Raw genomic sequence first — 24121 nt, 5'->3', positions numbered from 1 at the left:
AGCCCATCAACCATGTCGTCTCTTCAGCTTATCTAGGGACTTGACAACCCCATTTCTGGCAGCAAAAATCAAAGGCATGTCGAGTTCCTGGTGGGCCATGACCGGTGAGCCACGTTCGGCTTGGCTAGTTACAACGCGCAAGGATTATTAGGTAGCCTGCCGTATGACGACCCACCAAATCTACACTCAACTACACTCAACTCAAACTGCCCTGACAGTCTTCTCTTGAGGCTCCAGCTTATTTAAAGGGCTGCGGGGAAAGGGGCGGATTGATTTTTTTTTATGGTTTCTTTCGGGTTCTCAAACTATTACTGAGCAGGCCTTGTTTATATGTGTATCCCTCCGCATCGAATCTTGCGAGTAAGCGTGCAAACGGCCTTCATGGTGTCCTTCCGCGGCGGGGAGAGGTGTAGAAACTGCAGAGGCGAACGGGGATGGGTTGCTGTACCTCGCTCCGGCCTGTGGAGTTAAAACGCTAAGGTAAGAATCTCTTTGGCGGCGTATTCCTCCGCTCTCTCGCAAGGAGGTCTTCGCCCAGCCTGCCGTGTCCCTCCGCCGCTTTTGGAGCACACAAGCAGGAGGCGCTTCTTCTGGCTGTGCGAGGAAAACAGGGGGTCTGGAAGGAAGACAAAAGACTTCAGCGCGCAGCGAGGATTTGCCTCAGTGGGTCTGGCTCGGGGCGCCCGGTGTTCCTCGCGGAAGGAAGGACCGTGCCTGGGTTTGTTGTTGCTGCGCCGCAGGGTCGTCGTGAGGGGACTCGAGGACTTTTTCTCTCGGGGCCTGGCGGATGGATCTCTAGGTAGCTTTTCCAGATATCGTTCGCCCTCGCTGCCGCCATCTTGGATTTTAATCCGCCATTTTTCCCCTTGGAATTATTATTTTTATATATATAGATGATTATTTTTTTTCGCCTCTGGCCGAGATTCTGGACGGCGGCGGCGGAGGCTTTGTGGACCTGCGAGGCCGCGGCTGGCGAAGAGGACTGCAGTGCCCAGGGGCAGCTAGGAGGTGAGTGCTTGGCGGAGGCGGAACGAGGGGAGGGGACGGAGGTGTGTGTGTGTGTTTGTGTGTTGGGGGGGTGTCCTGGAACTGGCACGGCGGCGGCGAGGGCCCCACTCCTTCCGGGGAGGGGGCGGGATGGAAGCGAGGCCCCCTCAGGCTGGGCAGGGCCCGAGGTGGGGCGACTACCCGTTGGCGAAGTGGGGGGGGGAGACCTGCTTCTCGTGACGGAGGAGACGAGGGTCTTCGGGGGCAGAAATGTGGGGAGGGGCTTCGTTTCTCTAAAGGGCATCAAATAAAGAGATGGCATCGTGCGCTTCGTTCCCCCTCCGGCGCCCATAGATGAGGACAATACGGTGGGGCTGGGAGGGCGGGCGGCGAAGGAGGCGATGGGGATGGCCGGGGCTGGCAGGAAGAGCCAGGCAGCCTTTCCTTGGAGGTGGCGGAGAGGGTCGTGTCAGCACTTGAGAAGGGCCACCAAGCGCACCTGGGGAAGCAGTCGGGCAGCTGTCCAGCCTTGGACGAGGTGCTCCGAGCATCTCCCCCCCCCCCCTTAGCGGGGATCTGGCACCAGGTGCTGCTCATCGCACACCTGCCCGCTGCGTCCGCATTTCCAATGAACTCTAGAGTGTCATATTAATGGAGGTTCCTCCGTGACTCCCCCATCCAGGCCTAGGCCTCTGCTTGGCTTCCCGAGATGGTATTGCGCACGGGGCGCCTTCGGACCGCTTTTATGGGTCTGGAAGGGGAAGGGGAGCCACCCCCGAAGATCGGACGGGCCACTTAGGCTATTTAGGTGTTAGAAGCACCCGCAGAAAACGGCGCTGGGCTACCAGTGGCTGTGAGACCCGCAACACACCCATCTCCCGGTTGGCTGTGACAGCTGGCATCCCTCCTCCTGCTGCTGCGCTGCTTCGGCGTTTAAGGGGATGCGGATCTTCGGAGAGGTGGAGCTGGCACGGGATTTCTGTGATGGGTGGCGAAAAGGCAGCTTGATCCTGGGTGTCTCGTTTTCCCAGCGTTTGAGCTGGGGTTGGGGAGCGGTGCCCGACACGGAAAGCAGATGTGACTGGATCGGGCAGGGCTGCCTTGAGTGGAGAAGCATTGCTCCCGGCCTTTGAAGAAGGCGAGAGGCGACCTCTAGGGGGCACCGTAGTTTCAGCTAAGGGTCGGAAAGTAGAGTAGACTTACCTCCCTGATCCAGCTGAGCTGCAAAAGAAGTTTGTTCTAATCCTGTCAGCTGTCAGGATTTGCCGGCTAGTTTCGCTTTGCATGAGATTCGAACAAAGCTGTGTGCAGAAATGCTTATTAAACGAGGAAACTTGTTTTGGCTTTTCCACCACAGACACCTGATCACTGAAGAATGAATATAAAAGAGTGTCTTTTAATTACTGACTGAATTATTGACTGAAATTCCATGATTTTTTGTTGATGGTTTTATTAGTTTTTTTTTCATATGTAAAATGAACCCGGTTTCTTCTAAATACAATATGATCAGTAATCTCCTACAGGGGTATGGAACATGCAGCCCTCTAGATGTTCCTGGACTACAACTTCCATCATCTTCCTTGACCACTGACCATGCTAGCTGAGGCTAAGGAATTGGGAGTCCAAAAACACTTTCAGGGCCCCAGGTTCCCCAGCCCTGCTCACCTGAGACAGAACTTTATTTCCACCAAAATGCTTGTTTTAAAGAACATTGTTGTTTTGAAACAGAAGCAAGTATTGGTAAGCAATTGATAGAGTTACTGGTGGGGAATTATGTTCTTGCCTTTTGCTTGAACAAGCAAATGCTGAGATCTAGGTGATGGGGAGTAGAGTGGTTTGATTATTTTTATACTCTGTTCATGGATATCTTAGCATTCTCAGAAGCTAATTGGGATCACAAGCAGACTTTCCTAATCTCTTGCCCAACCACTGTTGCCCTGCAGTATAGAGCTGCATGGGATTGCTGGCTGTGTTCTTCAATCAGTTCATGCAAGGCAATGATGTTGTCCATTAGGGTGAATATTTGCAATGCACAGGGATTTCTTACTGATGTCAATACAGAAAGTGCCCCTGTAGGTTTGAAAACTGCTCCTATATATATTGTTCTCAGAACTATTTCTTACAAACAGCTATTGAAGGCTGCAGGTGGGTCCCACATGGTAGAATTATTGCCTACACACAGAAAACTAGAGTACTAGGGAGAGGTTAGGCTAGAATCCTCTCTGACCTCCTAGTTTCTATGCCTAGGCAATTGAATAGAGCAGTATTCAATCACATGAATCCCACCTACTGAAATGATGAAGCCTAGATAGATTTCAGACCATCTGCTCTTTGTGAGAGCTGTGTTGAAGGGATGCAAAACAGATACAGTGATATCTTTCATTAGAACCCATTGTACACCCTTTTGAGCTGTGGAGAATTGGAAAAGTATTTCGTTGAAGTAGCTTGCCATAAATTTGGCCGACAACTACTGTATTTTTACATTTGTTTAGGTCTCAGTATTGATTCCTTTCCCTTGCTTACCTTAGTTATTTAAATAATATAGTAACATAGTATATCCACCATTGTTGTGGACAAATGTTTGTTCATGGTGTATCATAACAGAAGTTATATTTTGCATTTGTTTTTCATGCCAATTCATTGGAAATGTAGGAGGCATTTCTTTGTGCTCTTAAAGTAAAAACCTGTCTAGGATGCATTCTTAAATGCTTTATTGCCTATTAGTGAATTTAAGAAGCTTTTTCTTGAGTTGGATGAGTCTTGAACTGTGTGATTTGACTATGTGGATAACATTTCATGAGATATTAGTTAAATAAAACTTAAAAGAAAGTAGCAAAACCTAATTGGCAGAGCATTCCAAAACCCCAATCTTCTGTGCTGGAGAGGGTTTAGATGGAGCAAAGTTGCCACTCTGCCCAGCCCTTCCCTGTTCTGTCACTGGAGCAGCCCTGCTGGCAACTGGCAAGGAGTGCCCAAATTTCCCAAAGGGTGGGTATAAGCAGCCACTGATAATACCCCTTCCAGCGGTAGCCAGAGGAAACACCTGAAATTTGACATTTCAGAGACAGAAAGGGGCAGGGGCAGGACTGGCACAGGACCTATCCCTGCTAGCATCAAATGACAGTAGTGGAATTGCTCAATCCAACTCCTTTGCTGTGCCAGTCTGGGAGATGGCAGAGCATAGGGGCAGTTTTCCCTTCCCACACCTTCCACTCTGGTTAATGTGAGCAACAGGGCTGTGGATGCAGTGGTTTTTGGTGCCACTTCACATAGCCATGCTGTTGCCTGTCAGGGATTAGGACAGCCTTCTTAAACTCATTTTTGAATCTCTGTAAGTCACTTCGTGTGCAGGTTTTTTAAAAAATTCTGTACTGTTTTAGAACTTATTATGTTGTAGTTGTATTTGGTACCTGTCCAAAGTGAGCCTAATAACATAAAAACAGAAAAAATACACCAAACTTTTGTCCTGTAGTTTGTTTGTTTGTTTGTTTGTTTTTGCCAAAAATGGACAGCCTCCAAACTACCTTTAGTAAATGACTAGATTAATAAACTTTACGAATTATCATTAATGTCTAAGGTCCTAGAATTAGATGATACTAAATTTAGGGATTAAATAAAAATTCATTTAATTCATTAAAAAAAATTAATTTAATTCTAGCCACTAGGTGATATTTTGGTGTTTAAATTATAAATTCTCCATATTATTTCATGATTCTAATATTTTTTATTCTGATCAAATAAATGTGTGAAACAGTCATTGTGATGTATCGACAGAGCACCACTCTGTTATACCTATTAACCCATGGGATTGCGCAAAAGTGCAGTATCTATTGCTGATGTGATTCTGGCAAAATACCCTAGTTACAACCTTACATTTAGTGCAATCAGTTTGTGCATCATGTCAGCTCTATCACTTTGCTGGCGAGTTGCAGGATTTATCTATTTGAAGTGGAAAACATCTTGGTTAATCACTTTGGGCTGACCTGGGTCTGGGTCAAGAGGTGTTTTCTGCTTCATGTAGGTCAGCTCTGTAATTTTCTGGAGTACACAGGTACGCATACAGGATTGGACATAAACGAAATAAACTGGTGCAGCATTTTACAGAATTGAGCTACCTGCAATTAATTGTGTTTAAAATCAGTGGCCCTTGCTTCCAACAATAAATGTATGCAAGTTGCAGTTGTAGTGAGTAGTTTTTCTAGCAAGATTTATAAGTCTTCTTATAAAGATTCTGAACCATTGATAATGTAATTAAATTGCACTGACTTCATCTTAATATCGAGTCATTGGCAACCTCAAGGGAAAAAAGCTGGTCAAAGGGACAGATCTTGTGACTCTTTATCTTCCTGAAGTTGAAGGTAGACTTCCACAGCAATTCAGTTTTAAGTAAAAAGGATATTAGGACAGAATGGGTATTCAACTGAAAGTAATTGAGTATGGGTAAATAACGTCCGCGCTTGGATTATAGGGATCAGTGGAATACTTGTTCCTGTTTTAATGAGATCCTTGTTTCCATGTATACTCTCTTTGACCTATAGTCTGCTTCCCTTCCTCCCACCCTTTTTCTTTCGTTTAGCTTAGACCTGAAATGAATGCTACATGTTGAACTTCCAGTCTTTGCCCCCTCCCTTTATTCCTAGTACAGTTTGAATACGTAAGAGTCACTAGCGGAGTTTGAAAGCACCTGCAGTACTGTGATGAACAGAAGCTGTAAATGTTTTGATTACACTTGAGTACAGAATCCTATTCTAAACCAACTCTGGTGCTAGGACTGTGCTTTGTGGTACTGAAGCAATTTTTTTTTGTACAAAATGGTAGGATCATTTTTGTTTGTATTTGTTGGATGGCTTAGGATACCTGGGCTGATGTATATGTTTTAGTTTAAACAATTTATTCTGCTTCTGATGAACCTTTAAAATAGGTTGTTATTAATAGCCTCTCCCCATCAATTTTTCAACCACTGGTGTTTGGTACAATACATCAGACTAAAAAAGTTAGCAAATAATGTAAATACTGTGATACTTAGTATTCAAATCACAGTTTTCCAAAGCGCAATGTTTGCTCCCTGGGAGGGGCGCTCCAGCTGCTACAGGTGCTTTTTGCTCTTACCTAGATTATTAGATCTTGTGTGATACTCATAGCGAATAGCCTTGACAGACTTTATTCAACAACTTTTAGCAGTTTTCTTTCATTTGGGATTAAATACTTCAAATAATAATGAACCCCATGGTGGATAAGGAATAGTGGATTCAGTTCTGTGCATTTCCTTTATTACATATGAATACAGTGGTACCTTGCTTTACAAACTTAATCCGTTCCAGAAGTCTGTTCTTAAACCAAAGCGTTCTTAAACTAAGGTGTGCTTTCCCATAGCAGTGTGGGACTCAATTTACAAATGGAACACACTCAACAGGAAGTGGAACATGTTCCACTTCCAAGGCAAAGTTCACAAACCAAAACACCTACTTCCGGGTTTGCAGCGTTCTTAATCCAAGTTGTTCATAAACTAAGCTGTTCTTAAACCAAGGTACCACTGTACTAATCCATTATCCCATAATATGTGGTACACAAACTGAAAAGTTATTTTAAACTTATAAATAATTTTGTAAGCTACTATCTTCTCTCTTAAACACAAAGTTGATTAGCTGTTGGTGTGTAGACAATTAAAAATTTTCATAACCTTCCATAGTGGAATTTTAATATCAATAAAGATACGGCTATTTTAACTGATACTTCTATGTTCACTCAAACCATCGGGATATGGTTGGCTCCAGTGAATAATAAAAATGATAAACTGCTATATTAGTAAGTAATTCTAATTATAACAATCTGGATTTGTGCATTAGAACATGTAGCTGTTTGGAAGACCTCAAAGCTGGAATACCTACATGTTCTTTGACAATCTGAAATCGGTATTGGAAGAATTTTGTGGGGAATTGAAAGAAATGGGTGGGGAAATGAAACAGGCCCAGTACATTTTATCAAAGTGAAGAAACTTAAGAGTTTTTAAGAATCATGCCTTCCAGGACTTTGATCCCTCCATCTTGATAGTTTGGTACGTAAGCAGGTGATATCTAGATCAGTTAAAATAGAATGTGATTATGAGGTCTTGCCCATTCATTTTTTAAAAAAAAATCTTTCCAGCTAGCTATTGATTGATTGATTGCTGTGACCCAAGCAGGTAATAAGTTTTAAGTGAGGAAAGGACCACCCCCAAATTTGCAGATACTCTCCCATAGAGCAGTGGACTCTCACCATCAATTTGACCTTTTAAAATAGTTGGGACTCAAAGCTCTAATAGTGCTAATAATTTTATAGGAAAAAATGTTTCTGAAATTCCCCCCCCAAAAAAACCCCATCTAGTGGTGCATACAACACAAGAGTCCAGTGCATGTACTCTGGAAAGTGGGGGGCAGGAGAATATTGTGCAGCTTTCTTGTGTCTTCAGGAATGAACAACATCCACATTTCTAGACAATAATTCTGCATAAAACTGAAACATTTCTTCTCATTCTAGGACAAGCATCCAATGCTAGGCAGTTGTTCTAGAAACTGCCATAAGACTGCGGCCAATCCATCATTCCGACAGCTTCAACACCCCTAACCATCAAGATGACGGACGTTTTTCATGTCTGTTAAAAATCACTTTAAACATGTTTTAATATTTAATATACTTCCCATTCTACTATGGGGCTGTTGGTGGTCTCCCATTAAAGGGACTCATTGAGACCACATCCACAGTTTCAGCAATGTTGCTGCATTAAATGCTTGGGACCACTGACAGCCTTTGATGGACAAGCTTGCAAGCCCACCCAGAAGCATCTTGTCCAGACTGAAGGCAGTTATGTGGATATGCTAAAGAACAGTTAACCTGAGCATTTACTTGATGCCCTTCCCCAGAACAATCAACCATTATTCAACCACTGATCTAGATACAGATACCTCTGCTCCACAATGCCTTTACAGCTGCTTTGCCAGTAGAACACTGATGCTGACTACTGCTGATGGCCTGTCAAATTCTGCAACACTTTCTTCCTGAACTTTGTACTTGCATCCAGTCCCCTCTGCTGACATCACAGTATACTGCTCCTGTATCCTGCTTCATACTCCTTTATGTTCCTGTCTGCTTTCTAAATGAATTTGCTCATCCCCAACTTTGCCTTCACTTTTTGCTTTGGAGTGGATCTCTTGGTAGCTGGTCCACAATGGATTAGACCAGACTATTGCTTTTTTCTTTTCCTTCTGTTCAGGCAGTGGAATAAGGCTCCCTACAACTCAGCTGGTGAAAGGCAGCAAATCAAGATTCAGCCTGGAGTCACTCTTGAAAGGGACTGCCTTTGCTTGTTACTTTCAGAGTGCCTCACCAAACCTACAAAAAGGATAAGTGTTTGAGTACTAAGAGTGCTGCTGTGTGCGTTTCAGACTGTTTTCTCTTTTAACAAAAATGTAATTACTGGGAAGTGCAGTTACATTTCTGCAGATATGTACTTACAACGAATCATCTTTTTCAAGTCAGTTTCTTGTCATGATTTCTCATACTGAACCAGTGCTGCAAAAAGTTATTCCAGAAGATATAATACAGGTGACTCTGAACTTATGCTGGGGTTACATTCCAGGGATAGCCAAAATTGCATATAGTCAAAATGTATTGGGTTTGATGACGGATGGGATTGCCAAAGTCTTTTTTCTTGGACGCTTGCCCCCTTCCCTCCTCCTTTTTTATTTATTTCATTTTTTTTGCTAAGCACACGAAGCTAAATGCACACAGTTTAAATGTTAGTAAATTGTGAGTTGCTTTTAATCCTCAAAGTAGAAAAATGAAAGAGTTAAGGCCTAACACTTACTCTCATCAACATATGGAATATAGGTGAGCATTGGGATCTGGAAAATACTGAGTTGCTTGCTCTCTGTATTATTGTCAATTGTGAAACCAGTGGTCAGTTTAATGACTAACAGTAGTTAACAGCTTCTAATTTGAAAGAGATGAATGCAGTTATGTGTATTGAGTTACCACGATTAAAGCTTTTGCTTTCATGTTATTTAAAACAGGCTTTTGCCTGGTAGCTTTTACACAGTAAGGAATTTCATGCAGGGAAATGCATGGATTTCCATGTATGTGAATGACCAGGTTGATAGTAGAGAGACAGATCACTCTGTTGTCTCCACCAGCCTTCTGAATACTGTGGTGGCTGTGGAGGAAGGCATCCATCACATCTTGCATGGAAATGCAGTAAACTGGTAGAGAAAAAGACAGAGGAATCTGTTCTTCCTCTACCTGCTATACATGTTAGTCATGGAGAAAGGAAAACCCCTTCTTCCGTAAAGGACTGCTAACTTTTCTGGACTTAATTTACAAGACTGGATTTTAAAAGCTGAGGCTTACTCTGGTAGTAAAAGGTACTTTGTTATTGTATGATCCAAACACTTAGTCTAAGCTTTGTGGTTGACCCTTCCATGAGTTAGTACAGCAAACTCCAGATCAGGCAGTATTATTGGAAAACGAATTACAGACAATGACTGATTAACACACATCCGAATTTTGCACGATTGCACATGAGCACCAAACCTGGAAGTGACCTTAAAACATCACTAAAAGGGTGGAACAGGGGAGAACGAGGCAGGGTGTGCTTATATGCACTCCGAGGCCAGGAATGGAACCCCTGCATGAAATGGTCATCAACTGTAATACACCGTCGTACCTTGGTTCTCAGTTCAATCGGAAGCCACATTGGACATTCAGCTTCCCAAAAATGTTTGCAAACTGGAACACTCACTTTTGGGTTTGTGGCGTTCAGAAGCCAAAACCTTCAAGTCGCAAGGCGTTCGAGAACCAAGCTACGACTGTAGAACTCTGGCAACTTAAATGTATCGTAGTGGTAGTTGAAAAATGACTAGTTTGAGCTGAATTTACAAGTATGTATGTACACTGTACAATAGGGATCAAATAGCTCATGTTTTCTTTTAAGCCAATCGGGATTTAGGGTTCCTGTAAAGATGAGTTCATTCACAGACAGTATTTGTGGAGTATATTTTTTTCAGAACTGTATTTTATATGTTCTGTTGCTTTTTGTTTTAATGTTGTACACTGCTGTGGTATTATTAAGTGTTTAGCAGTCTCTACATGCTCCAAATACCTAATATTCTGTGCATTGCCCAAAGTATGTCAGTTATAGGCAATCAGACATATGCAGTAAATAAATAAATACATCACAGCGGAGTTTTTGACTATTGTGTATTCTGTTTCTACTAGGAAGCTGAACTACAATTAACTTCTTAAAGCCTTTGGAAGAAGGACTAAATGCAACGGGGACAAATTGCCTGTGGGAATGAAGTGGCTGGGAGAATCCAAGAACATGGTGGTGAATGGCCGGAGAAATGGAAGCAGATTATCTAATGATCACCATCAAAACCAGTCCAAATTGCAGCACCCTGGAAAGGAAAATCCAAAGACTGGCAAAAATGGCGTTGAGAGACGGTCAAGCAGATGTATGTATATGCTAATGTGATAGGAGTGATCTCTAGTTAATTATTTGTAATTTCTGGTTTCCTTATGGAATATTGTGGTGTGCATTTTTAATGTAATAAATGTATTTGTTGAGTATATTGTTTTCTCTGTACCTATTTACATTGTTTCTGGTTAACAAATTGCTTTATTGCATGACAGATTAATGTGGTTGAATAATTCTTTCTTATTTCTGAAATAAATCTTAAGTCCCAATAAATGCTTAAATGTGAATATTCTTCTATATTAAATGTGAATTATCAGAAAAATTGTGCATACCTCAATTTTTCCACATTTATGTTGTGTCCCAGAAAAACAAGGGATTATGCTGCAGTCTACAGCTATGAAATCAGTGGGAGATTTGTTGTTTACTTCACAAGGATATGGATTGTGGTCTTGGCGTTCATGGAAATAGTTGCAAGGACCTTGTGTTTATTCAGTTTAATTTCAATTTACTTATGTCTTAGATATTAATAAAAATGATAAAATTGAGATTAAAAATCTGATGATCCTGCTCTATCATATCTAAGGAGAAGGTTGACCATTGTGCCCCAAGACACACTGTACTACTAAAAGGTTATTGGTATTGCATAGCCATATGCAACTAATGACAGAAATAAGTTTGCCACCTTCAGGCATGTGTATATGGTGTTGAAAGATAATCTTTATACAGTACTGACAGAAAGATCCTTTGTAATTCATTCTAATTATGCAGGTGTTTGTATTTCATGTGCCACTACAAAATTAAGTTGGTACAAAATTTGGCTGCCTGAAATTATTAGCTCTAACTTTTTAAAAAAGCAGTGGTACAAATATTTATTCAGAGAGTGGTCACCTGTGTTTCCCTGCTCCCATCTGCCTACAGCATGGGCTGCTTTTCCTTTTGCACTTTTAGAACCTAGAAATTAAGAGCCTTAAAAAGGGGATAGGGATCCTTCAATATCTGTTCTCCATGCTGGACAGCAAGTGGGATGCTCTGTCTCATGTTTCAGGCCTAATCTGAAGCTGGAAGGGGCTCTGCTAATAAATTTTGACAACATGGTCACATTTTAAGCAAGACAGAGCTCATGCACATGGTCTACTTGCATGATTTTTCACTTTCACAGAACAGTATTCATAATCTCATAAGAGATCACAGCTCCCTTATGCTGGTCATAAGCAGCTTTTTCTGCAAGTCAACTGTTGGCATACAATTGGAAACAACTCCGCTATGTTAAGTAGGGCTATACTACTGATGCTTCCAACTGCGCTTCGATTATATTTTAATTTTAAGCAGCTGTTGTTTAATGTTATAAGGGAAGTGAGATAGCTATGTGGCTCTTTATCATTAAAATAGAGAAAGATTTGCCCAAAAGCAATTTCTGCATGTCACAGTCAACCAAGCATGTGCTAAGTATAAGGCCAGTTTGAGAAACTGTGTCTTCAAAATATTCAGCATTCACTAACCAACTCAGCATTCACTATGCTGAGCATTCACTATGCATTCACTAACCAACAGAAAACATTGTTAGCTCTCTGGTTGGCAGGTTATATAGCTTCCATGACTCATTTCACCAGCTCCAAATGTATGGCCCTGATGTCTTCTTCCTTCCCTGTTTTTCCAGAATAGAGCAAAACTTTTGAAAACCCAAATATTGACTTTGGATACCAATTAAATGCATGCATGGCAATTTCTATAATTTATTTTGCATATGCAAATATTCCCAACCTGAGCTTTTCAGGATTAAATAAACATTGTGTGCTTCAGTTGGAAATGTGCAAAGCAAGACCAATATAAAATGAAATACAATATACCTCTTGCAAAAAGTTTTGTGGGGGCATTTAGGATGACATGTAGGCTTCATCTGAAAGGCACCACTGGTCATTTGGTCAAATACAAATAAGATAGAGGACTAGTTTCTTTCTAGAATAGCATCACTGCTGCCCCCCTGCCAATCTTGTTTAGGATATATTTGTTTAGTGCTAGTTATATATTTAATATTACTAATGACACCAAACAACTTTGGTGTCATTTGGTGGCTCTTTATGAATATTCAGTGATGCTGAATTAATCATTATGTCACCAAATAGTTTCATGTGGTATAAATTGGTATAAACTGAAGTTTAGGGGCCTCATTCGTTACATTTAAAACTCTTAATTCCCCAAGGTCAGAGTGATGTATAAATTTAAAAAAGACTATAAATCAAAAAACAGGATGTGATTGGAGTCATACAGCAGAGACCCATTCTCCCATCTTATGCTGCCTCCACTTTGAACTTCTACATTGGGACAAATCACATTGGTCTCAAAGCTGTTGCTCATGTTGTTGTTCTTCATGGGATTGCCTCTTAAATGGGGAAGATCCAGAAGAGTCAGTAGTCTATTTTGGCTAATGCTAATATTTCTTTTGATTTATGCAGGTAGTGGTGGTTCGGGATTTGAGGGCCAAAGTCGCTACGTGCCTTCCTCTGGAATGTCTGCCAAGGAGCTGTGTGAGAACGATGACCTAGCAACTAGTTTGGTTCTTGATCCATATTTAGGTTTTCAAACACATAAAATGAACACTAGGTAATTTGCTTTGCTTTATCTATCTAGAAAACATAAAACCTTGTGTGTATTAATAGTAAATAAAAACGTAGATCTGAGCTCTCAAATTCTGCTTGCTTTAAAAAAAACACCTTTCAAATAAAACAGTGTGTTCGGAATTGTGCTTCAAATATTCCCTTGGGGCCAGAATGTTTGGCCAAGTAGACTCGTTCATTTATACTTTGTTTAATCTCCATTGTCTGCACCAGGTGAGGCTTTAGGCTAAATCCTATAACCAAAGCTACAGAAATTCAGCTGCCAAAATCTTGAATTATCCAGACCATTATATAAGTGTTCCCACATCTTACTATTCATGTGCTGATTAGATTTCTCACTCTTTAACAACATGGACAGCCATTACGATCAATCATAATTTAATGATTGATTGCTGCCTTTTATCACTCAGATTAGCTTTTATTAGGTGATTTGCTTGAGGTAATATGATTTGCAGATTGAACATGTGAGTTCTCCATTTATTGTTGTATTTTGTAGTAGGAATCTTTTCTTGTTATAATTCACATTCTTCTTGTTTTTCTATATACTATTGAGCCCACAATATAATTTTTAGTTAGGTGGGTTCCATTTCTGTTTACTATCCTGGCACCAAGCTCAGTCTTCAGCATAATAAATAACACTTTTAATAGCCAACCTCTAAAGCAGGGGTGTCAAACTCAAATTCATCGGGGGGCCGCATCAGCAGTTTGGTCACCCTCAAAGGGCCGGTTGTATCTGTCACATCACAGGATGGCATGCGCTCAATATAAAAACAAGTGGAGGTTTCCTGAATGCATGTAAAGTGGAGGTTTCCTATGTAGAACGGCCAGCGCTACACGGGCCACATGACGAGGTCTGGCGGGCCGGATTCGGCCCGCGGGCCTTGTGTTTGACACCCGTGCTCTAAAGCATCTTGCTGAACTTAACATTTCATACTGGCTCAGGAGTGTACACAGCTTAGAAGCTTCTGGAATGCTCTGCAGCAACTGCACCACAGATGAAACAAGACCGACTCCTCAAAACAAGTTTGTCTTCGGTGGGGGGAGACACAGTCCCATTGTGCAGGCAGAAGTCCTTCTGGTTACAGAGCAACTTTGTTGAATGTAATCCTGTGAATTGTAAACCAAAGAAAACTTAGGTTACTGCTTGTGGCTTGTTTCAAAAAATCTTATATGAGTCCAGGTTTGGATGGCACGATAAACCAGACTTTGACTGACTTTATCTGTCATGTGGCAGGAGTGGGGTAGCACTCCAGGAACCTTTGGGTAGGATGTGCCAATAAGATGCATTTTCACATTAAACCACAGTTTGTTTTAAACAATAGCTTAATGTGGCATATAGAGCAGGCCACTGTAGAGTTTTGAGATTCCTGTGGGAAGGAGATTCTAAGAAACTTGGAGATTTGTTTCTGTGTAGCTGTCTTTACTCTGGCTTTATTAGATGAGATCTTTCTGCTTAGACACACTTTAAATTGAGTTTGAATAATCTGTCAGATTGTGGTGGCTTCAGGTATTAGGAGAACTTATTTCTGGTTGAAACTCATAGAATCATAGGAGGTTATTTTTCATAAGCCCTTGAAAAGAATGTTGCTTTAAATATTTCAATTCTGGATCTTCCTGCATGTTGACTTGGTGGGGGAAATGTTCTAATTCATAAAATGGTTGCTCTTTAAAATACCTATAAGCCTACTTAAAGATAATGCTCTACAAAAAAAGATAATGTTCTCCAAAAAAAAAATGGTCCAAAGTGATGTCTTTTGAACATAGAATCCACATCTGCTTGATCAAATCCTGGTTTAATAAGCTGGGATATACATGAGCTGCTCGCACTCGCAAGCAGCCTGTTTGCTCCCACCTCACCCTTCACATGAACGAGGAAACAAAGCAGAACATTGTCATTAACCATAGTTTCTTGTTACGTGGGCACTTCGGTTAATGGCTTCCAGACAGGCCAGAATTTGAAAGGCAACTTTCAATTACAGTTCACTGCATCTTCCTGATGTGTTTCACTGCTCATGTGAAGGGAGAAACAAAGCTGGAGCAGAAGGGTTGTGTACAAATTTATGAAACTCATGCGTATCCTGTTTTATTAAGCCAGGATTTGATTGTGTGAGCTGAGCCAGTGTACCTTGTCATCTAAATGAAATTATTAATGAATTTCTGAAGAACACATTTCAGCTGTTTATAAAAAAGAATCCAATCACAGGGTTGTTGTTGTTGTTTTTTTTTTAAAAGAAGTCTTTATTCACTCTATATTCATTAATCTCTTCAGTTCCTTCCTCTATCCTTGTGCTGGAGATGTTTTTGATATATTTAGTCAGTAATGGTTTCTGACACAGTGGTCATGAAAGAGTCGGGATAGATTAACCACTGCAGTAAGAAGAAGATGAGTTAGAGATGAGATTTTCAGAATATTACATTTTCGACTTTCACTTTTATTTTAAAATAAGGGCAAATTTTGCAGCAGAAAGCAACTTGCTGGTCCTCAGCCTAACCACACATACATTTTGACTTCTTCACAATTTGAGGCATAGGTCATCATGTGTATTGGAGATATGAAAGTAAAGTAGTCCTAGGGAGCTAGGTCTGATGCCTTGCTCTTTAATAACCGACTGAACATTTGTGTAGAAGCAGCACACATTGAGTCAGTTTGTAAGTGTTTCTTTACACTGGCAGCATAATCTTTTTCCTTTGACTAACATCTTAGACTCGTCTTGCTATGGCAGGCTAGAGAACCTGTGGCCTTTGAGATACTGTCAGCCTCTATCTCGCAGTGGCCTCAGCCAGTGGGGCCTGTGGTGAGGGATGACTGGAGTTACAGCCCAGCAACATCCCATGGACCACAGGTTTCTTTCCCCCATAGTATGGTTTTTTGTAGCTTGTAATTATTGATGGATAACTCATTCAGTGTGAAAATCGGTGCTCCTGTTTACAGTTGCAGCTGGGGAATACACTTGAACTGGATAACATCTTGTTTGGGTCCTGAGAGCCATTGAATTGAGACCTACCCCAATAAAGTCTGAAATACAACTGTGAAGGTCCATCACGATTCCTCAGCTGCTGGTTTTCAACAGTTTGACAGTCCAAGAGGAATAGGCCTCTGAAATCCCTAGGTTTTTTTTAAAAAAAGTTATTTGTCATAAATTCTCTTCCCACTCCATCAATTGTTTGTGATGAGTTTGGAAAATGCTTAAGTATTTCTGTGTTCTGCCCAGAAGCTTATTCTTGCTTTCTGATTATGCTTCCAGTCAATGCTGTTTGAGCTAGTGTTACCTAGTGTGACCCCAGAGTCAGCCATGACTCTTTTTAAATAATGTGCCACTTTTCTATAATCAGTTTGAGAATAAGTGTTTACTACAAGTGATCTTGATGGTTTTACCAGAGTACCTTGCTGGGGAAAATGCTATTACCTTTTAATACCTCAAGAACTCTGCATATGCAGGCTAGAGCCCCAATAATTTTCTATCCCCTATTTGTTAAGTGTGGAAACCAATATTTTTGCTTGTGGGAATCTTTGATTGTTAGAGCTCTTCCTTTGTTTTTGTTTGTTTCCCATATTAGAACTCACTTTGCTTGCAGTAGTTTGTGGAGAGAGCTGCACAAAATGCTCTGTAGGGAGCCACCTGGAGTGGCTGGGGAAACAGGCAGATGGGTGGGGTCCACAACTGTTCCCAGTCAGCAAACATAATGTTGTGTCCAACGTCTTGTGCCCATTTAATCATAGCAGATTTAACCGTTTCATCCTGAGTATTCCATTTCAACAGCAAGTTATACATTCTTGAAAGTATCTTAGTTTTGGGATCTAACAGTTCTGTTTCCAATTTTGATTTTTCCACCTGGAAGCCAATTTCCCCCCCCAAATTATAGGCCTCTCTTATTTGATAATAATGAAGCCAATCTCGCACTTTATCTTTTAATTTCTCAAAACTCTGCAATTTCAATTTGTCTCCTCCTTGTTCCAATATTTCCCAATATTTCGGCCATTTGGCCTCCATATTGAGCTTTTTCTGAGCCTTTGCTTCCATTGGTGACAGCCACCTTGGGGTTTTATTTTCAAGTAAGTCTTTGTACCTTATCCAGACATTAAACAATGCTTTTCTGACAATATGGTTTTTAAATGCTTTATGTGCTTTAACAAATATGCATGCCACCCAAAAACATTATTAAAACCTTCTAAGTCCAAAATGTCCGTGTTCTCAAGAAGCAGCCAGTCTTTCAACCAGCAGAATGCTGCTGATTCATAGTAAAGTTTAAGGTCTGGCAGGGCAAATCCGCCTCTTTCCTTTGCGTTAGACAGATATAACTAGTATAGGGACAGCTATCTAGAAGCAGCACTGGCAAGAAGTATATACTCTTGGGTGTTTGGTTCAAGATGCCAATAGTGGAGTCCTGTACTTTATTATTATCAAGTTGCAAGCATGGGTGAATGTCTTATAGACACACTCAGTAGAATTCCAAGTGGCTGAAAAGCATATTGCTATTTGTCCATGGTGAATACATATTTTTTTTAGTTCAAGATTGGGTTCTTTTGCATACTCTCTGTATTGTTTTTAATATTCGGTTAGAAGCCGCCCAGAGTGACTGGGGAAACCCAGCCAGATGGGCGGGGTATAAATAATAAATTATTATTATTATTATTACTTAATCCATGATATTTTCAAGTAAGAAACACTCATTTGCAAACGAGGGCTTGCAAGAGATATTTAAGAACATGTTAGGAATTATAAAAATGAGAGAATTATTAAATGCAAACTGTCCTACATACAAACATTTAATTGAAAGCAGACATCGATAAAATATCTTTAAAATGTTTAGAACACAGTTTCACTTCCTCTCTTTTGACTTGTTTTTCAGCCCAAATAAAATTGATACTAACATTTGTTGTCACCAGACTAGAAAATATTTAAGGTTTCATACCCACATCTAAAGTCACTCTGTGTCTTGGGATATGTGCTTCTAAAAGCAAGCATTTGTTCTCAATACATAGTAGTTATATTTGATTTTTGGCTAGGATTGATGAAAGTATTTTGTACACTTTGAAAATTTTGAACTTACACTTTTTTCTATGGCCTATGACAAAAGGAAAGGACAAAGGGGGGGGACTTCAAGAGTATATTGAAAATGATTTTGTTTAGCAGTTGTGCAGTGCGATCCTATGCATGTTTACTTGGAAATCACATTGAGCTCCATGGACTTGCTCTGTAGAAAGTGTTCAGGATTGCAGCCTTAATGCTTCTGACAGAAATGTTGGGTCGGGTGGCTTCTTGACCCCAGTAGCTCACACAGGGAAACTAGACTATAAAACTGCAAGATATTCATAGATTTACACTGCTAGTTTTTGAACCCAGGCAAGTCCTTTATTCTAATGGTTGCAATTTTAGAAATTTGTATTTGTAATGACAATACCTGCCTGTTACCACCTGAAATCTTAAGGTTCCAGTTTGTAATAATTTATTGTAGCCAAACTCTTCTTAACCTTCTGTTTTAGCTTTCCTCAACCTGATGCCCTCCAGACATTTTGGAGGACAATAACTTTTATACCTGACAACATGGCCAATGGTTACTGCTGTTAAATATTTGAAAGTCTCTTTCAAACTTCCCCAGCACTGATCTCCTAAGCAGGCCAGGTTCTTTAATTGTAAAGATAAAATCCCCATTCCCATAGCTGTTCTTGTGATTCATCTTTACATCTGAAAGTCAACAGCAATACAGGATGATATTTTTAAACAACATTCCAGCATTCCAGATGTGGCTTCCCCAGTGTCTTGTGCAAGGGTACTGATGTTTCCCTATGCTTACTGGAAACACTACACCCCAATGTGTTCATTGACTGCATTTACCTTTAGCGTCATCTCATAGGGCCATATCCTGACCAAGATCAGCACTTCCTAACTTCTTGGTGTGCACAAATTTCAGCAATACATTCCTTTTCCTCTCTCAAAGTAATTCCTGAGACTGTTGAATAATGTAGTCCTTGAGGAACTCATCCAGTTTATTCTTTGTTTGTGTTAGTAAAACTGTCTGATTTTCACTAGAAGAAATAACTTTTCTAAGGAATGAGGGCAAGAGTTTTGGAATCTTCCTGTGGCAGACTACATACCTTAGAAATGTGGCCATTGTTTTGAATTTGTGCCTAGAATACCAAATCAGTTGCACAAGATTTTTGAATTCCACTGCTGGTGTCAAGAGGGAGACAGAGTGCCTGCTTGCTTGTAACCATTTTTGGCTATTGGTCTGCAATGCTATGTCTGCATTCTAAGATTATACTTGAGGTGGTCATAGATTGTGGGGATGATGCCATACAAATTTACAACAATCTGTACACAGATCGGGGCCATGCCCAGTTTACAGCTTTGCTTGCTTGGAAATGTAATTTCTTAAACAATGTTACATGGAATGAAGCACCACTCAATACTTAGAGCTGTGTTGTGTGTTAAGCATCTTTAAGGGTTGGTGCCAATGGCTCTAATTTTGAGGGTGAAGTGTGTTGTTTCAGTGCTGCTAATCCCTGTAACCCAGATGTGTGGGATATGTCAGTCTAGACTGCTCTGCTGCAAGACAACATGACTGACAAGAATTGGCACTGGTTTTGTTTTGTTTGTTTATTTATTTTGGTATTTCTGTGCTGCCCCATAACCGAAGTTCTCTATGTTACATCTGCACAGCTGGCTTCCTACATGAGTGCAGGTGCCTCAGAGGAAAAGACTCTTGTCATTCCCATTAATGGGACACTTCCAACTGTTAACAGCTGCCAGGTATGCTGCTTAGAATACAACATTCCAAATAAACATCTCCACAGCTCTGTAAATAAGGAATCTAATAGCTGTGTTTCTGTTACATTTATTTCCTTTAATACTCAAGAGTTGTGTAGAGCCTGCTGATGGCAATGTTCATTTTCATTTATGGCCCTCTCTCAGTGATTGCTCTAGACATATATAAAGTAAGTAAGCAAAACATGACTAATATCTTGCTTTTTAGATTTCGACCAATAAAAGGAAGGCAGGAGGAATTGAAAGAGGTGATTGAGCGTTTTAAAAAAGATGAGCACTTGGAAAAAGCCTTCAAGTCCTTGACATCAGGTGACTGGGCCCGGCACTATTTTCTTAACAAGAACAAAATGCAGGAAAGGTTGTTCAAGGAACATGTAGGTATATTTATACTTAATCCAAGTCCAAGTTAGTGTTTGGTTTACAACGTGTTGTGAATGTTACTCAGCTGAAACTGCTTGTGTTGTCTACCCTTCAGCAAATACTGCTTTGGATTTTTTTTAAAAAAATATCAAATTGATAGAAATTAATTTAATGGAAATTTATGGAGACTGTTTTCCATACTTAACTGGCCAACATGGTCGAAGCTATAATGGTCTGTAGGTACACCACTAGTGTGAAGGGACCATGAGGGCCATCTAGTCCAACCCCCTGCAATGGAGGAATCTTTTGCCCAACGATGGGAGAAAGATGCAGTCGAAAAGACTGTTCAGAAGGAATAATAGGAAATAATTTATTATTTAGTAAATGCCCTCCATAGTTACAGACAGGTGCAGATTGAACACTGCCGATTGTTTAACCATGAGTAAGTGTTCACTGGGATTATGTCTGCACTGCCCCCAACTGAAGGTATATATGACATTGAATTGATGCATTAAAATAATCAGGCTACAACTTTGCCTTTGTCAGTAAGGTATGGGTGGTATTTATGTAGGTTTTACTCAGAGTACACCCATTGAAATTAATGAACGTGAGCCCATTAATTTCAGTGGATCTGCTGTGAGTAAAACTAGTTGAATGCCACCCTAAATTTATAAGTATTGTAGTGGGGTGGTGATAAGTTTTCCACTAAAAGGCCTGGAGACTGAATTGAGGGGGGAAATGAGGAACTCTGAAAGTACTTTAGAAAGATAAGACCTAGTACTCAATGTATTGTATTGAAGCTTTTTTTTTTTTTTTTTTTTTTTTTTGAAGCATAGAATTTGAGTTCCAAGCCATAGATCTCTGGAGAGTTCATTGTTGTACAGTACTTGATGTCTAGACTAAACCAGCTTCGGATATCTTGGGCTAGGATATTCAAGAATGAAGGCCAAACTCTTCAATTATGAAGATACTTTCCATCCTCCCTTTCTCAGCATAAGAGTGAAGGACAGCACTTTTCATAAAACCGTAGAGTTGGAAGGGGCCCTGAGGGTCATTCAGTCCAAAAGCTGCAATGCAGGAATAGGCAGCTGTCCCATATGGGGATCAAACTTGCAATGTTGGCATTATCAGCACCATTCTTTAACCAACTGAGTCAATTTAAGGACAATGTTAAAGGGGTTGTTTTATGAAATCCATATTTAGCCTGTATTTTTCTTTAGTGTAAAGTGATGTGGAGTGAGTTTGTGAGAGAGGATTGGCCATATAAAAATAATAAGCTTGTACACCAGGCATCCCAAAACTCGGCCCTCCAGATGTTTAAGGACTACAACTCCCATCATCCCTAGCTAACAGGACCAGTGGTCAGGGATGGTGGGAATTGTAGTCCCAAAGCATCTGAGGGCCAAGTTTGGGGGTGCCTGTTGTGCACTCATCAAACAACAATACAGTGGTACCTCGGTTTAAGAACAGCCCTGTTTACGAACTATTCGGTTTATGAACTCTGCAAAACCGGAAGTAGTGTCCTGGTTTACAAACTTTACCTCAGTCTAAGAATGGAATCCGAATGGTGGAAGGGCACCGGCAGTGGCAGGCCTCATTAGGGAAAGGGCGCCTCGGTTTAAGAACAGTTTCGGTTTAAGAGCAGACTTCCAGAACGGATTAAGTTCATAAACTGAGGTACCACTGTATAACATAACAGAAGCAGCAACTCTATCTCTGCAACCCAGTAAAAATTGTTCCATAAATGCAACACAGAATTAGTTTTTTTTTAAGGTCCATTTTAAAACTTCTGGTGCTTGTCTAATCTCATTTGAAATCAAATTGCCATATGTGGAACAACTGATTCACATCAAGTAGAGCAGCTGTTCTGGATAATTTCTTTTCTCCCCCCCCCCCTTTGCAGGTATTTATTTATTTACGAATGTTTGCAACTGACAGTGGATTTGAAATATTGCCATGCAATCGGTATTCATCAGAGCAAAATGGAGCCAAAATAGTTGCAACAAAAGAGTGGCAAGTATTGCAATAATATTAGTGCTACACCAAGTTCTTGTGATGTTCAACTTCTGATATGAAACTTGCTGATGGGAGAGAACGTGGGGGACTTGCTTTCTATCCCCCCCCCCCCAGTTTTTAATGTTTGCTTGCAGCCATTGTTCCTCAGATCTGCTATCTCTTCTTCAGTGCTACTTTTTTTATTTCTTTGAGTGATCCCACCCCATCAAGCATGCACCCACCCACGTTTTGGAAGCATATTCCAGTGCCCAGTTGGACCAACTTTACCTGCTCTGCTATGATACATTAGTTTTTTTACCACAGTGTGGTCAGATGGGGAGCATTCTCTGGGGATTGTAGGAAGCTGAATTACTGTTGGAAATGACATGTACTAGAAGTGCAGTGAATTGCTGATTACAGTGGTACCTCTAGTTGTGGACATGATCCGTTCTGGGGTGCCATTCACATCCTGAAAAGTCTGCAACTAGAGCGGCACTCCTGTGCAAGCACGGAGCGCGATAGAGCACTTCTGCGCATGTGCAAAGCACGCAGAACGCTTCTGCGTGCGCACGGCGAAACCTGGAAGTATACACTTCCGGGTTTGCCATGTTCGCAACCCGAAAAGCCACAACGTGAAGCAAATGCAACAAGAGGTATGACTGTAGTTGGAATTGTTTCACTTCAGAGATACCATGTACAGTCTCCTGACTTTTTAATAAGAAGTTATCAAAAAAGATTTCCTTGCCTAGCAAGGGGGACAAGTGAACAAACAAATGTACAGAATGCAACTATATTTCATCCCTTTAAAATATTTTTATGCTGGAGAAAGACTGCATTAATAATATGTATTGTTTGTTCTGTTAACGAAAGAGTTTCTTCCTTCATTTGTTAGGAAACGAAATGACAAAATAGAGTTATTGGTGGGTTGTATTGCTGAACTCTCTGAATTAGAAGAGAACATGCTGCTCAGACATGGAGAGAATGACTTCAGCGTCATGTACTCAACACGGAAGAATTGTGCTCAACTGTGGCTTGGTCCAGCTGCATTCATCAATCATGGTAAGTAAAAAAAAAAATACAGTGGGATTAATTGTTATATTCAGGACTACTTTTAATTTTTTCTTGATTTGGAGTACATTTCTCTCCTGTGTTTTATTAGAATGATCTAGATTACCTTTAATGACCTTTTAAAATGTGCAATATTTTTCTTACTTAGTGATACACCTAATTGTTCAGTTGAGTATTACCATAAGTAAATTAGTATGAAACCTTACTTTAGATGTTTGTAACTATTCATGTTCCAGGTCTTATCAGCAGTTAATTGATTTTCTTTTGTACTTTTTTCAGATTGCAGACCCAACTGTAAGGTATGTGGTCAGGGTTTTAAAATCCTCCAAACTAGCTTTTTAAATATATGGATGTTTTAAAATTATTTTTGATTAACTGAGTAATGCTACATGTCCCTTATTGCCCTTCATAGTTTGTGTCAACTGGCCGGGATACAGCATGTGTGAAAGCTCTGCGCGATATTGAACCTGGAGAAGAAATTTCTTGTTACTATGGGGATGGGTTTTTTGGAGAAAATAATGAATTCTGTGAATGCTACACATGTGAAAGGTATGTTCTAGTCATGTAAACAGTGAACTGAGATACAGTGCAGTTGCACTGTACACCTGCATTGTTGATCTGTGCGTGTGTCGGCTAGTCTTGCAAGAACTTGACTTCAGCATCCAAAAGTAATTCCCCTTCCATAAGAGGTACATTGATATCTCATGCATTCTTGTTGAATCCATCTGTGAGCCCTTCTCTGATGTCCTCCAAAGAAGGACTGAAAAGAAAACATGTGAAAACTGGACTGCTGTGAGTAGCTGGCATTTGAATTGTTGCTTGAAATTCAAGCAAACTCTGTGCTTGAAGAATTGCCATGAGTGAGGTATTTCATCAGTGCC

General features: G+C 40.6%; 1 protein-coding gene across 4 annotated transcripts in view; it reads left to right on the top strand.

The window, feature by feature from the left end:
* Window positions 1-218: 218 nt before the first annotated feature.
* KMT5B (lysine methyltransferase 5B) overlaps window positions 219-24121 on the top strand; it is a 32999-nt gene continuing 9096 nt past the window's right edge. Inside the window, exons 1-8 of one of the 4 annotated variants that reach the window (XM_053395434.1) lie at window positions 219-480; window positions 10237-10472; window positions 12889-13036; window positions 20026-20191; window positions 22081-22190; window positions 23065-23231; window positions 23520-23539; window positions 23653-23789. In XM_053395434.1, coding sequence (XP_053251409.1) covers window positions 10313-10472; window positions 12889-13036; window positions 20026-20191; window positions 22081-22190; window positions 23065-23231; window positions 23520-23539; window positions 23653-23789 — 908 coding nt within the window. In that variant the 5' untranslated portion in view covers window positions 219-480; window positions 10237-10312. The other 3 variants (XM_053395425.1, XM_053395452.1, XM_053395442.1) reach the window with 3 other exon arrangements.

Source organism: Podarcis raffonei, chromosome 1 (genome assembly GCF_027172205.1).
Source record: "Podarcis raffonei isolate rPodRaf1 chromosome 1, rPodRaf1.pri, whole genome shotgun sequence".
NCBI classification, from domain to species: Eukaryota; Metazoa; Chordata; class Lepidosauria; order Squamata; family Lacertidae; genus Podarcis; species Podarcis raffonei.
Note: the sequence above shows the minus strand (reverse complement) of the source record. Positions and strands in the feature narration are given on the sequence as shown.